The following is a 13906-nucleotide window of genomic DNA, read 5'->3' as shown; positions in this document are numbered from 1 at the left end:
GGGGCCGCCCCTCCCTGATCGCCACCCGGAGGAGGACGGAGACGCGGGGGACGGGGCGAGGAAGGCGCGGGGGACGGCTTACCCACCCCGCTGCGGCCGTCTCGGGTTTACCCGTTAAGGCGGTGCTGACGGCCGCCCGCAGGGGTCCTTCCCGCCCCATATCCCGGAAGGCAGCGCGCTGACTCCCTCTTTTGCCGCCATCTTGGTTCGCAGCCGTGGGGTGAGGAGTGGGGGCGCGGGGCGCGGGGCGGGAGGGAGTTTCCCCTGCCATGGGGCCGTCGGCGGGCGCGGGACTCCCGGGGCGTTGCGGCTGGCGCCGCGTTGAGCGGGTAGAGGGCGGGATGGCGCCGATGTGCGACGGATGATCCCGGCCGCAGGTTGAGGCTCTCAGCTGAAGGGGGGCCGAGGCGCCCGGAGCGCCCAGTTCTGTGGGGAAGCGGAGGGTTCCCTTCTCTCCGCGTCTGAGGGAGGCTGGAGGCCCTCGTCGCCGTGCTGTGGGTGCCCCCGGCCGGCAGGATATCCTGGCCCCCGGACCGGGTATGCAGCGCCTCCCTGGCTTGGCTGGACGGAGCTGCCGGTCTGTGAGGCTCATGGCTTCTCTGTCCCTTCTAGGCCTGCTGGGACCAGGGCTTCGGGAGGACACCATGACTGGGAGGTGAGTGACCGCCCCGCTGAGGTGGCTCTCGGGTCGCTGTTACAGCGTACTTTTGACAGATCTTGCAAACCGAGCATTTCTGAGTGTTTCGTTAAAGGTGCGGGCAGTTACCCGTTTCCTTGTGGCTGCTCTCATTTTCCAGGACAGCTCCTCTGCCCGGTGTTCTGCTGGGCCCTCTGTGAAACGCCCGCAGTTGCGCCTCTCTTTTCTGAAGTCTCTGCCTTCAACTGATTGTAGTTGTTGATGCTGTGTGCCACACTTTCCCAGGCCTGTCAGTAGTTGTGGGATATTAACGATGGTTTTGTTGGGACAGCGTTTGTCAACCTTCAGTGCCCCATAGAGGCTTTGATGTATTGTCCCCTTGAGGGAGGAAGCCACTACACCATCGAGTTTTCCTATGGATAGAGGGACTGAGGTTGTAAATCGTGGAGGGATTGAATCTGAATCACAACTTTTTGTCTTAATATGTATCTGTGTTTATATTCTGTTGCACATGTGTGGAAGGAAGATCTGGATAGCTTAGTTTAACACTGTTGTATTATGGGACACTTGCTGTCTCATAGCAGATGGGTTGAGATGCAGATGAGACAGTCGTATCGTGTACACAGTGCATGGAACGAGCCTTATAATTGCTTTACCTGCGTAGTACAAACAGGTCTTTGTCCTGAAGAATTGTTGAGTTTGTGTAATGTCACTTGTCCAGTCGGGGGGGGACAGCTGTCTTTCTGACTGTCCCTAGACCACAGTTCATTCCTTTAAGACAACAGCAGGTAACACGTTCTCCTGCAGTGCCGTACTGCAACACAGGAGACTCAGTTTATGTGGTGTATAGAAAAAAGTGATATATATTCATCATACAGCATAGATATTTGAAAACATAACACCTGCTGATGTTGAAGCACTTGGGTTTTCTTATGAAGCCTGTAGTGTCGGAAGTTTAGAACAAGGCGACAGAAGCAAAGTTCTCCTAAATACTTTGTGTCCCATTTATGTAGCTTTCATCTGTTGACTGAACGTAAGGCTTTGTGGTGATTAAGTGAAAGCAAAAGCAGTGGGGTTTTTCCTCAGCTAAATTTCTACTGGTGTGGAAATAGTTTCTACTGAAACAGCACGTTAACTCTAATCAACTCTATCCCAGCTAAAACCATGACATTTGTTTCTACATATAATACTTTGGAGTGAATTATAATTTGTAAATGTTTTCAACACTTTTAGGCTGTGGTGCAAGGCCATTTTTGCTGGCTACAAACGTGGCCTCCGAAACCAGCGTGAGCACACTGCCCTTCTGAAAATTGAAGGTGTTTACGCCCGTCAGGAGACAGACTTCTACTTGGGCAAGAGGTGTGCCTACGTATACAAAGCTAAAAAGTAAGTCACTTTTCATTGTTACACTAAATTAGCCAACTCCTGTATCGGTGTTTGCAAATGCCAGGATGTGAGCAGTCTGGCTACAGAGTTTCTGTTAGCACAGAGATAAATTGGGCTCAATTTATCAATAGAATGTCTATGGAGAACTGTAGACCAGTTTCCTGGGTTGGTTTTGGTTTTAGAGTCCTTGCTTATTTTTGCTTTAATTGGCCTATGTGTTCTTAATTCAGATAATGAAATTAGCTGAAATAATCATTCACTGTTATAAATGGTATGTTAGAGAACAGATGGGATGACAAACAAATCTTGCCTGAGACTGGCAAAAACTGAAGGCAGCTTGACAGAGAAAATTGAGGTGAATTTGTGTCAAGTACTATGAGCTATCGGGTTCCTTTAACAGCAGAATTATTTTGTGAAGCCTGGAGGAGTTTGTGCCCTGGCTTTTGCATGCCCATGTCAGAGCACTGTCTTATCTGCTGTGCTGGTGTTGGGGGAGGCCTTAGGAACAGTATTACCTTGCACTTATTTTTTTTCCAGTGTAGTTGTTAAGCATTCAGAATTTCCTTGAATAAAATTGATCAGACTGCTAACTTGACTGCCATCATTTCCAAGATGACATATGGCTTTTCTTCTAAAGCAGATTTTTGCAGTCTTACACCAGTGGTTGAAATTGATGAATTTTTGGTTTGATCATCTCAGCAGTAGCATTTTCCAGATCTTTTAAGTTTTGTGACTTGTTAGTAGTTCTCCAGTGGAGCTTCTGATAAATTAGAAGCTGCAATACTTCCCTCATTTGGAAGGTATAGTGAAAACCCCAGGACTAGCAAATTTCACAGGTAAGTGGAATGTGGTCCAACTAAAGATAGCTGTGGAATAAAGTCATGGAAGTGCCTTCAAGGGGCGGCATTGTCTGCCCCGTCACCAGTCGGTCCCATACGGAGCTGTGACTGCCGTGCTCAGTAGCTCTTTCTATCCACAGCAACACCGTAACCCCCGGCGGCAAGCCCAACAGGACACGAGTGATCTGGGGGAAGGTAACCCGTGCCCATGGGAACAGCGGCATGGTTCGTGCCAAGTTCCGCTCCAACCTTCCTGCCAAGGCCATTGGACACAGAATCCGGGTGGTAGGTGGATCTATTTTAGCAACAAGATATTTACTAGCAGTTTTTGGGGTGCCTTTCAGTCCTACATAGTATGAGGGAAAACTTGAACTATGTTTTTGTTCTGTTGCTGTTGTCTATTCAGCAGCGCTCTTTGAGTACTCCTTTTGGAGCTAGGAGAGGTTGATTGATGGCTTCTTGTGCTGAGGGGGGTTGTCTCTTCATCAGGGGTTTTGTGTGTTTGCTCAGCTTGTCTGGAAAGGCACTTCAAGTTCTGGGACTCTTCCTTGGCTCCCTTCTAAAGCTATCTTGATTTCTTTTCCCTGGATCTTGCACATGTATTTTTGCACACTTCTACTCCGGTTCCTACCTGTTGACAGATTTTCTCCTACCTCCCAAATGTTCTCAGTGCTGTGTTGTCCTGCCCTGCCTGCTAGGACCTGTTTCAGCCACAAGGCTTCAGTGAGCCTGTCCCTTGAGGTCTGTTGCCCCGAGTTGAGATGCGGTATCTTCCTAGTGATGTTGCTACACTTCTTCATTCTTGCACCTCTTCTGTGTGAATGGGGTGTGTGTGTGTCGCTTCTATAGTAGTTGAAGAGATGGACAATCTAGATCATAACTGAAAAACTTGTGTTTAGAATAGTACAGTCCAGTAGCAGAATTTCTAACTTGATTCTGTTCTTGTCTTTTACAGATGCTGTATCCATCTAGGATCTAAATTTTTATTGGAAATAAAATGGAGAATCTGTTTAATATTTGTACATTTCTATTTTTATCTCCTCCACCTGTTTTGAGGGACTTTGTTCATTTTCAGTAGCATATCAGAATTCACAGCACAGGGGTGGAGTGGCGACTCTCGCTAGACCATGAAATGGAGACTTGACCCATCTTTGGCAGGGCACTTGTAGAGCAGGCTGCGTTCCAAAGACACATAACTGGCAGCCTTCACTGCGACTCATCTGTGCCCCCTGTCATGGAATCTGAATGGTTTGCAGAGCTAAACAATAAATGTTTACAACCTCCGAAACTGCGCGCCCAAGCTTTATATAGAACACGAGAAATAATTCCTTGCCTGCCTGCTAGAGGGAAGCTTCTTACTCCTGTTTCTCTTGCACTTGGCGATGACTGCTGCTGAGACAAAACTCTGTAATGGGACACTAAGTCCTAGCTCACATCTGAAAATAGGGTTATAGTAGAATCACAGAATGGGACCATACGTACTGGGTAGCACGTGTGCCTGTAGTGTCTTCTCTGGGATATTTATTTAGACATGTTTTCATCCCACAACTCTAGTGCCCGGGTGTCAGTTCTTGGTGGCTTCCTGGCCAGCCTCATTGCAGTACCTAATGTGGGGTGGGGAGGGTCCATACCTCAGACCAGTGTATCACTGTCGTGAGTTCCTTAAGGTTTGAAGAAGGCATTGAAAAATGAATTCAAAGATTCTTAATGTGCATGTGTCAGTTTCTTAGTACATACCTGAAGAATATGGGGTAGTTTTAAGAGTGGTTTCAGGCAGCTGCAGGTTGTCATGGGTACTGCTGATGTCACAGTCCCAAAATGGCCTGCCCCCATACCCTGGGTGGGTGATGCCACTGATTCTACATAGCTGTTTCAGGCTTTCAGTTATCGGACAAATTAAGACTGACTTTAAAATTGTAATTCAAGCAAAACCTGGGCCTGGCTACACAGTTCTGGTATAGAAATTACTTCACTGGACTTACTTGAAGAACTAAACCTGTAGCTACTACTGTCTCCAGCAGCAGGAGAGCACTTGAGTGGAAACCTGCGTGTTTTAATGCATGGAGAGAAACTGCAGCTTATGGGATGCTGGGTCAGGTCAGGCAGGGGTTTAGTCTTCTGCAAATACTGACAGGTGGTACAAGTAGGATTCAGAGAAGGATGGGGTGGAATACAAATTGAATCTCCAGTTTTAGGCACTACCAGAGGAAGGAGGAGGAAACATGGGCAAATTGGACTGTGACAGCAGGTTGGCGGGACTATGGTTGGGATTCTGCTGATGTGAAGGTAGTAAGCGCACCCAAGTTTGAGGTGCAATGCCCAAAAATACATAATGATCCCATTTTTCTCTCCCCTTTTATCTTTTTCTGCTGTACCAGATGCTGAGGTACAAAGCCTGTTCCTGGGAGGCCTGACATCAAATATCATATGGCTGCAATTTTTGAATCTTTGTGTCAAAACTCTATTTCCTTTCGCGTTCGTTCAGTCCCACCAAAACCAGTGTGTTCACTTGTATGTGGTGGCCGCAGAAAGCAGCAGGCATAGCCGGTTCCAAGGCCTGTGCGATGCAAGTGCCTTTGCTGCAGCAAACCCCTTCCGCTCCTTTCCCCAGCAGCGCAGTAAAATGCCTTGTGTGGGAGGGTGCCATGGCCAGCGGGGAGCCTGCTGTCTGCTCCTTCGTGGACCAAACCATCTGGGAGCTCCTTAGCCTGCTTGACATAATGGGGAGGTAGAAGGGAAAGATGCTGGTGAGGGGGTTGGATGATGACAATGTGAGAGCTCCCTCGGTGCTGGTGGATTTTACCCAGGACCTGCGTGGCACAGCTGACATCAGGGATAGACTGCAGCAGGTGGAGAGAGAGGAAGGGGAGGAGGTTTGGCCATATCTGGTTTTTATGCTGTGGCAAGCTGCTGTATTGAAGTAGCTAATGCGCTGGGATCACGTGGATGAGGCTCTCTGGGATGTGAGGAGCCTCCTTCCCTGCCTGCCGGACGTGCTGGTGCTTGTGCTGATGCATGCAGAGCCCCGGGAGCAGCTGGACCAGGCAGTGGGAGCCCTTCAGAGAATGCAGTGTCTGCTGGATGAGGCCTGGCAACCGGTGGTGGAGACAGCTGCCTACAGGCCAGGCCAGCCTGGTGGCAACCTGGAGGCAGAGCAAGCTGTGTGCGGAGTGCTGAGAGGTCTGAAACTGCCATGAAGGTATCCTGGGCCATAGCTAAACACAGGGGCAAGGGACAAACAGACAGGCTTTTTGGGAACAAAAACATGCTCAGGGTGGGGCATGGAATGGTCTGGGGGACAGTGTAGACCAAAGTGGTGCTGGGTGGCCAGGTTCAGGTACGGGAGGGAAGACAAGCTGGACCTTGCAGGCAATGTGAGCTGGAAATGAGAATGGGGGCTTAAGTGCTAGGATGGACAACTGCATGTCCTCTTCTAAGCTGGTGGTGGCTCTTGCTCCTTGCCAAAAAACACGTGACCATGGAGATGCTGCTCAGTGTAACTGCAGTCCTGACCCCACCGCTGGGGCTTTCTGTGGCTATGCCGACAGCTCCACGGTCTCACTGACCCTGCATTCTTCATTGGAGGGGTGTGCCACCTTCTCTGTGTGAGCCGTAGGCCAAAGCTTTGACCAGGATGATGCCTGCTGTTCTTCTCTCATGTGCATTTCCTCCCTTAGAAGTCAACTCCCAGGGTCCATTTATTGTTTCGCTCCCAGAGTTCAGTCACTGCTGTGCTCTGCCTGAACACATGCGACACAAGGTATTGAAGACAGCTGGAGAATGAATTCCCTTGGGCAGCAGAATCTGGCAGGCTGGATTTAGCGCTGTTCAGATGGATGTCCCTTTGTAGAAATACTTCCCTCCTGGCGCCTTGCTCATCTGCCCGCCTTCTGCATGGACGATTCAGTATGTGGCTGCTGCCAGAAGGGGACACTGCTCCTTCACCATCACGCTGTCCTTGCTACAAAGCTCAGATTTCTTTGCTGCGTTGGCTGCATGATCTACCCCAGGAAACTGCTATCAAAAATCACTGGGTTTCTGCTTTGCATGAAGTACCTTGCTCGAATGTCAAAATGTGCCTGAGAAACTTGCTGGGCTGTCCCCAAGAAACCAGCTGTCAACAGAGAGGGAGTGAGAGCAGGCCAGCTGCCTCTGGATTTTAGACTGTCCCGAAACTGAGATAGTGAAAGAAACCCAGAGGTAAGAGCTAAGAGCACTTTTTCCCAGGAGAGCCTGAATGCAGGTGTCTTCAGTAGTTCTCATCAGCACAAAGCTCCTGAAATTCCCTGGGGTTCTTTGTAGTCACAGGATGGTGGGAGAGCAAAGTTTGCTGTCCCCTCTTGCTTATTGGACAAGATGCCACAAGCAAGATGTAGGTCTGTCTCCGGTTACAGTGCTGTTTGCCATTAGTGCATTGGCCTTCCCCAAGACATTGTCCTCACACCAGAATAGTTGAAGGGTCCGGGATGAGCTGTCTAAGCTTGTTACTCTCGTCCATGGGATACTTCCTACCTACCCTGATGGAAGGACCTGGGGATGGTTACGCACATGGCATGCTCTGCAACTCGCTATTTCACAGGCAGTTGCTCCAGGCATGCCTGGTAGCTCCGCGTGGTGTGTTCGGGCATGTGACGCTATGCTGTCCTTCATGCTGTTTTCATGCTTGCTGCTTGAGCAGCCCTTGAATGTCCTGTCCCTTCAATATGATGGGTGAAAGAAGCTTGCTGTATCTTGACCCAAACTCCACTGACATCTGTAGGTCAGGCCGAGTGCTGGCTTACAGAGGTGTCAGCACAGCTCTTGTGGGAGGACTGAGAGTGGTGTGGGCTGAACCTGAGCGTGTATAGGGCTGAGAATCAGCTGCAACGAGGACAGTCCTGATCTGTGCCCATCCACTTTAAACTAGAGGCACTGCAAGTAAAACAGTATATTTGTGTTCACTCCTCCTCATTCCTGGCCAAAGGAGAAAAAAATTCTATGCCAATGGAAACCCAGCATTTAGCCCACTGCCCATTAAAGGGCCTCTTGCAGGGATGTAACCTGACATACAGGTGGCTACCAGCAGACATCCAGCGGGTTGAATTACTGGGATGGGTTATTTTGGGTGGGAAGAACTGTGGGAGCAGTGGATTATTTTTGTTTCTGAGGCCAATGGCCCATAAAATAGCTGAAGTTTTTTCGCATCCTCTCTGGGCATGGCAAGGCACTATGGTGAGCTGCATGTTTTTGCATTGGGAGCTTATATATATTTCTTCTGGGTTTTTTTACAGATGTTGTATCCACCTAAGATCTTAACTATCACCAAAAGAAGTATTAAAAACCTGGTATTTGTTTCATTTCCATGTGTGTGTATGTATAAGCTTTAAATCTGTACATTAAAGACTATGAAACTCCTGCTGAAGCTGTAGGTTTGTGTGATATAGTACAGACGGGGTGGGATCTGAAGGTGGTTCAGAGCCCCTGAACCAATATTTCTCAGGGAAAGGACCCTCCAGGTTCTCTCAAGCTGCATCCATGCTTTGTTCTCCAGCTAATCTTGGGTGGCTATACAGGAGTCCTGGAGCAACCTGCTCTGCTGCTGTGACTGCTGCCCCAACATGCTGCAGTCCAACAGAGGCAAGTCATCAGAGACCTGTTCTTTAAATGTTGAACCCCCTTTTCATTTCAACTAATGCAGGGTTGGTGAGTTTACACGCAATAGCTCTGCTGCCAGGCTAGCAGGAGCATTGCAATTCAGCAAAGCAGGAACAAGCAGCTGTGGCCTGAAACCTCTCCAGCCAGCTTAGCTACAGCCCAAAGAGGACATGCACCAGCAAGCATTAGGAGCACTGCTGCAAAGCCCAGAAGTCTGCCAAGGACAACAGGTCTCTTCCTAGGACAGAGGAGAAAAACCTGCTCTGTTCAGCTGGCACCACATGCTGTGAGAGCAGCAGGGAGCGGTGTCCTGTGGGCTCCTGGCATATAAGCATCTGAGTACCACCTCTGGAAGAAGAGCTTGATCAAGACAGCACCTGAGCCAAGATTTGCCATCCAGACCATGCTTTGTCCATTTACAAAAAACCCTTACCTAGCCCTGCTCCTCACTGGTCTGGCACATCGTGCCTACGCACCAGGGCAAAATCCAACTGCCCTGAGGTACCCTGTATTGTACGAGAAGGGCACCGTGCCAGCTGGCTATCTGTGGCCTCTTTCAGGCCTCAACAGTGTCAGAACAGGCAGATCCAAACCCACCTGCTCTGCCTACCGGAGCAACTCCAGCCTGGGAAGCTGATGGATCTGCCTGTTGTCAGAGAGCAGTTCTGAGAACCTGGGGGCTTCGCCCGTGCCAAGAAGGGGTTTTGTGGGAAGGATGCAGGAGGGAGCATGAGGGAAGCAGGAGGGGCTGCATTTGTGCGCAGTGGTCCCCAATCACAGGTTACCAGCTCAGTGTGGTTTGGGGTAACTTCTAAGAGGTTCTGCAAAGGCTAAGCACACAAAAAGCTGGACTGCTGGTGTTGGAGGCACGTGTGTACTGGGGGTAAAAATGGAGGCTGGTGGCTGTGAACAGCTAGTCCCAGGTCCTTTTGTCAAAGTGAAGGCAAAGGTCCAGCTGAGGCTCTGGCAGCACAGCCTGAAAAAAGCCAGAAGAGGCAGCTTGGTCCTTGGGTCTGATTTCATGTGTACTGCCAGCCAGTTTTTTAACATCTTCCCCGTGGAGGAGCAATGAATGGAGCAGGCTGAGGGGGCAGCCTCCATCGCTCTCCAAGGGGACAAGCAGAGACATCCCTCCTACCGTGAGATCAGGCTCTGCTGGCTGTGCCAGGTCCCCATCTTCCTCTTCAGAAATACCTTCCTATGCCCCTCTGCCATCCAGAAAGGGATGGTGACTCCAGGAAACCTAAGGAAACTTAGGACAACTGCAGAGATGGGCAGGATGAGGCACAGATTTCAAAGGGAATGGGATTTTGGAGAAGAGAGGTGGGGAAGGTTTTGGGGCTCCCCATCAGGAAGCCAGGCTGTGTCTGAGCCATGGTACAGCCAGGGACTTCACAGCTTTATTTGCTTACGGAGTGTAACCTCTGCTGAGTGGGGTGTGATGGCCTGGATGGATCCAGGCCAGGCCTGAGTCGGCACGGGCTGCCGGGGGACAAAAACTGGGGCTGCCTCAGCGGTCCCTGGAGATGGCTGGGTCTGGGGCATGGGGAGCTGGGACAGAACAAAGTGACCATCCAGCTTGGATTCAGTTGTGACTGAACTTGTCACAGGAAAGATCCATGTCTTGTTTGACACAGTTCAAGCTTCAGTGGGTGAAAATTGGAGAGGGGTCTGGGTTTAGGGGCTAGAAATGTTATGGGGAGTTTGGGGGGAAAGTCAATGGAGGAGATGGGGAGAGTCAATGGAGGAGTGAACAGGAGACAAGCTAGAAGGGGCTCAGCAGGCCTGGGATGTTCAGGGCAAGGGGATAGGTGGATTTGAGGTATTTTCTTCACTTGCAATTACGTCCTCTGCTACTTCTCTGGGGCACCCAAGAGGATCTCCATGGATGAGGAGCTCAGTGAGTGCTGGTGCCTCACAGCAATGCTCCTGGTGGCAGCTGGTAGTGCTGTACAAGTAAAGCAGATGCTCTCCAGCATCTTGTAATGGTGACGTGTTTTTCCAAAGCGGTAGGTGGAAGCAGGCTTGGGGAACAGGTCTGTGAAGGAGCACTTGTGCAAAAGTTTGCTAAGGCTTAGCTTGTCAGCAGCCTGTTCCTGCTCCTAGCTGGCTCAGAGGCTTTCCCAAGTGCCACTGTGAGCACCTAGGCTGCTGAAAGAGTTTAAGGAGCTGGGCTGGGTCATTGAACACAGGGGCTCAGAGCTGCTCTAACAGATTCCCTCTTGCTCGTTCAGGCTGCCTGCACTCCTATCATCAACCTTGGCGTAAGAATCCGTTTCCCTCCATCCTCTTCCTACTTTCTTCAAAAGAGAGGTTTAATCTTCATAAATGCCCCTCTTAAAGGGCCTAATCCAATGGACCTTTGATTTTGTTTAGACTTCAATGCACTACTAATACACATGAGAAATTTATTTCTCTGAACAAAGCATCTTCTCTTCCTCCTTTGAAGTCCAAAATGAGCAGATGTTGTGTTTGCTCTGAACAGCCATGAACATGTGTAAGAGATGTGATTACCTTCATGTAGGGCTATCTGCAGAGATTTTCTTCAGATGTGACTGTCAGGTGGACATGTGAAGGGGTGTCAGGCCTTGTAAATACATCTGTGGTTTTGCTCTGATGCCTGCCAGAGCTTTGAAGTCACTTTGTCGGGGACTACAAATACTGCTGAGCTCATGACTGCCTCTGACCTGTTTGAGCTGTACCTCTTTAAGTAATGCAAAGGGAGACAAAGTTGTATTTGCTATTAGATCTTACCTCTGTTAATAAGTAAAGAAACGTAAACAAGGTTGTTTGGTACCGTGGGTGACATTTGCCTTTCTGACTAGCCTCTGCTGGCAATGGTACATGTGTAACTAAAATGAACAAAAGAATCGTAGTGGCCATGCAGAACAGCTCTATCTGGTCTCAATTATTAGATTTTAGAGGCTGCGCTGGCAGTTTAGATGCTGGGGCCACTGCAGAGAAATAGCCAGTGGTGCTCCTTATGAGCTGAGTTAGGAAGATAATTTCATTTTTTTCTATACCTTCCCTGCAGGAATCATCTTGGTAAGTTTGAAGAATCACCTGCTTGAAAGCCCACTTTCTGAGGTACTTTGGGGTCTCTATGTGAGTCACTGGTGCAGCACTGCTTGAAAAGAGCCCTGTGAGACCCATGCTGTAACGGTCTTCACACATCAGACAGGGTATAGCTGACACCACCACACCACAGGCTGTGCTGGCAGCTCGTGTGGAGTTTAACATGCTGTGGGTCTGTTGTGGCAGTTTGCAGGGGGCATCCTATCTCCTTACAGCTGCCTTCAAAAGACCTGAGCTTCCCCGATCAAACTGGCCAAAGCAAGTGTCCATCTTTGCCTTGTTCCCTGCAGGCACCAGCCAAAGCTGCTGGTCCTTCTTCACAGAGACCTTCTTGTGTCTGGCTTATGAACAGATTTGTGTGAGGGCTGTATCTAAAATTCTATAGTGGGGGAAATTATGAGGCACGAAACCCCAAGGTGAGGGCTCCTGGGGACGAGCACCCGCTCCTGTCCCCTCCTGCTGCTGCTGCCGCAATTCATGGTGCTGACTATACCCAGGGTGTTTCTCCACAGGACTGTGAGCAGGTTTCTGACCAGATGAGAAAAAAAAATCCTTGTACATACAAAAACAGGGCAACATTAAGGCCAGACCTGGCTTTTGAATTATGCCTGACTTTGTAGCCCTGGTATGTTGACAGCTGCTCTCTGGGCTACCACGCTGGCATGGAAGCATGGGCTCTTGCAACAATAGACCCTGATCTTTGGAAGAGTAGCCTAATACTTCTGTTTTATTTTCCCCCAATTTGCTTATCAACACTTGTCAATGAATAAGTTACTTTTGCTAGGACCCAGGGCAGAAAGTCTCTCTGAAACCCTCGGCCAGGCTCTGCAGTGCTGGCATAGGGCAGTGTTTGCTAAGCCTGTCATAGCTGGGGCAAACATTTTCCTGACTTAACCTTCCTAAGCTGCCACACCCTGCCATGCCTGGGAATGAGCCCATGGCACATCCCTTCCTTGTGATGGCTGCTGACCTGCCAGGCTCTGGGGACGGGTGGCAGGGAGCAGGCATGCTGGCTCAGCTGCCTTCATGGCACATGAGCGTGTCCCAACACACATGTTGGGAACCACTGATAGGGCAGGCACATGGATTTCTGCCATGCTTTCACTTCCAGTGCTCTTGGAGCCTCCACCGGTCCCACAGAGGTGGTTTGGCTCCAAACGACCTGAGAGAGTGACTGGCCAAGGTGACTCTTGCCGTTTGCACCTTTGAGCTGTTTATCCCCTCTTGGGTTCTTGTGATAAGACATTACCTGTTTGGAGGAGCCTGTTCTGATGTGGAACAGGGGAAGTGTTTACCACATGCCATGAATCGGAGCTCCCTGGTTCATCTGCCAGGCACACTGACACCAAGCAACTGCCAGGGCCAGGCACCGTGGCTGCCATCACATGGCTTTTGTTCACTGTTGGCTGGCAGGGCTGGCTCATGGGATACAGGCCTTTCCCTGCGCCAGGGCTGCGTAACATGTGCCAGCACTGCAGCTCTGATTATAGCCCTGTACTTACCCCTGCAAACATTCTGTGCTGTGACGGGAGCCGCATGTCACTGTGGAGCGCTGCCAATGCTGGTGGGGCTCTGACTACGGGCTGTGTTTTGTGTGGAAGGGGATGGATGTGGTGTTTGCAGAGGGGAAGCCAAAGGGGACTGGCTTGGGTAGGGTCTTGGAGCCACAGTGTGTGGGGTGGGGGCTGTAGCTCGGCTTTGTGCTTGTGCACAAATTGGGGAACTTGTGACCAGTGGGGTGGGTATGGCCTTTGAGGGGGTAATTGTTTCCCAGATGCAGCCATAGCCTGGAGAGGCTGTGCAGCAGCGTAGGGCCTCCTACAGCACATTGTGCCCGCAGAGGCCACTCCATCACTGCCCTGGGGTGCAGTGTGTTATGCCCTGGGGGGCACGTTATATCCTTGGGGGTGTGTGATCCTCTGCTCCTCAAGCTCTTGCATCCACAACCCCTTTGCAGTCACCACAGCCTTCACTCACCCCTCTTGCACCTTCCTAGTCCCCCCACAGCCTGTGTTTTCTGCCTGAATTTTATCACCTTCCTGCTTTAAGAGGTCCAGTCCCGCAGGAGGCTTGTGCAAGGACCCCGGGTCAGGTTGCGTGGCAGATCGGGGGCCCGGGACCTCTCTAGTCCGCTCCCTGCTGTGCCCACCCGGCAGGGGCTGGGCACCAGGAGGAGCTGGGGGGGTGCCGGCCCCGGGGGTGCTGCAGGCCGCCCTGCACGGGGGCTGGGGGTATCCTTGACGCCCTACCCGTTGCATCGGGGCGGGCGCACGGGGCGGCGCTTGGGGCGGGGGGCCGGTGCGGGTGCTGATGCCCGGCTACGGGCCCGGTGGGC

The 13906-nt window shown here is 50.7% G+C and overlaps 1 protein-coding gene and 1 long non-coding RNA gene across 2 annotated transcripts; both read left to right on the top strand.

Annotated features, from left to right (window-relative positions):
- Positions 1-108: 108 nt before the first annotated feature.
- RPL35A (ribosomal protein L35a) lies at positions 109-3876 on the top strand. Its single transcript, XM_064457554.1, has 5 exons — positions 109-220; positions 613-655; positions 1871-2023; positions 3003-3147; positions 3818-3876. Exons 2-5 carry the CDS (start codon positions 645-647, stop codon positions 3839-3841), a joined length of 333 nt encoding a protein of 110 aa, XP_064313624.1. The 5' UTR covers positions 109-220; positions 613-644; the 3' UTR covers positions 3842-3876.
- A 1917-nt stretch (positions 3877-5793) lies between these two features.
- Positions 5794-8198, top strand: LOC135314369 (uncharacterized). The gene is made up of 3 exons (XR_010373873.1): positions 5794-6061; positions 6540-7062; positions 8133-8198. It is a non-coding gene; the product is annotated as an uncharacterized LOC135314369 (long non-coding RNA).
- Positions 8199-13906: the final 5708 nt, after the last annotated feature.

This window comes from Phalacrocorax carbo, chromosome 7 (assembly GCF_963921805.1).
Source record: "Phalacrocorax carbo chromosome 7, bPhaCar2.1, whole genome shotgun sequence".
NCBI classification, from domain to species: Eukaryota; Metazoa; Chordata; class Aves; order Suliformes; family Phalacrocoracidae; genus Phalacrocorax; species Phalacrocorax carbo.
Note: the sequence above shows the minus strand (reverse complement) of the source record. Positions and strands in the feature narration are given on the sequence as shown.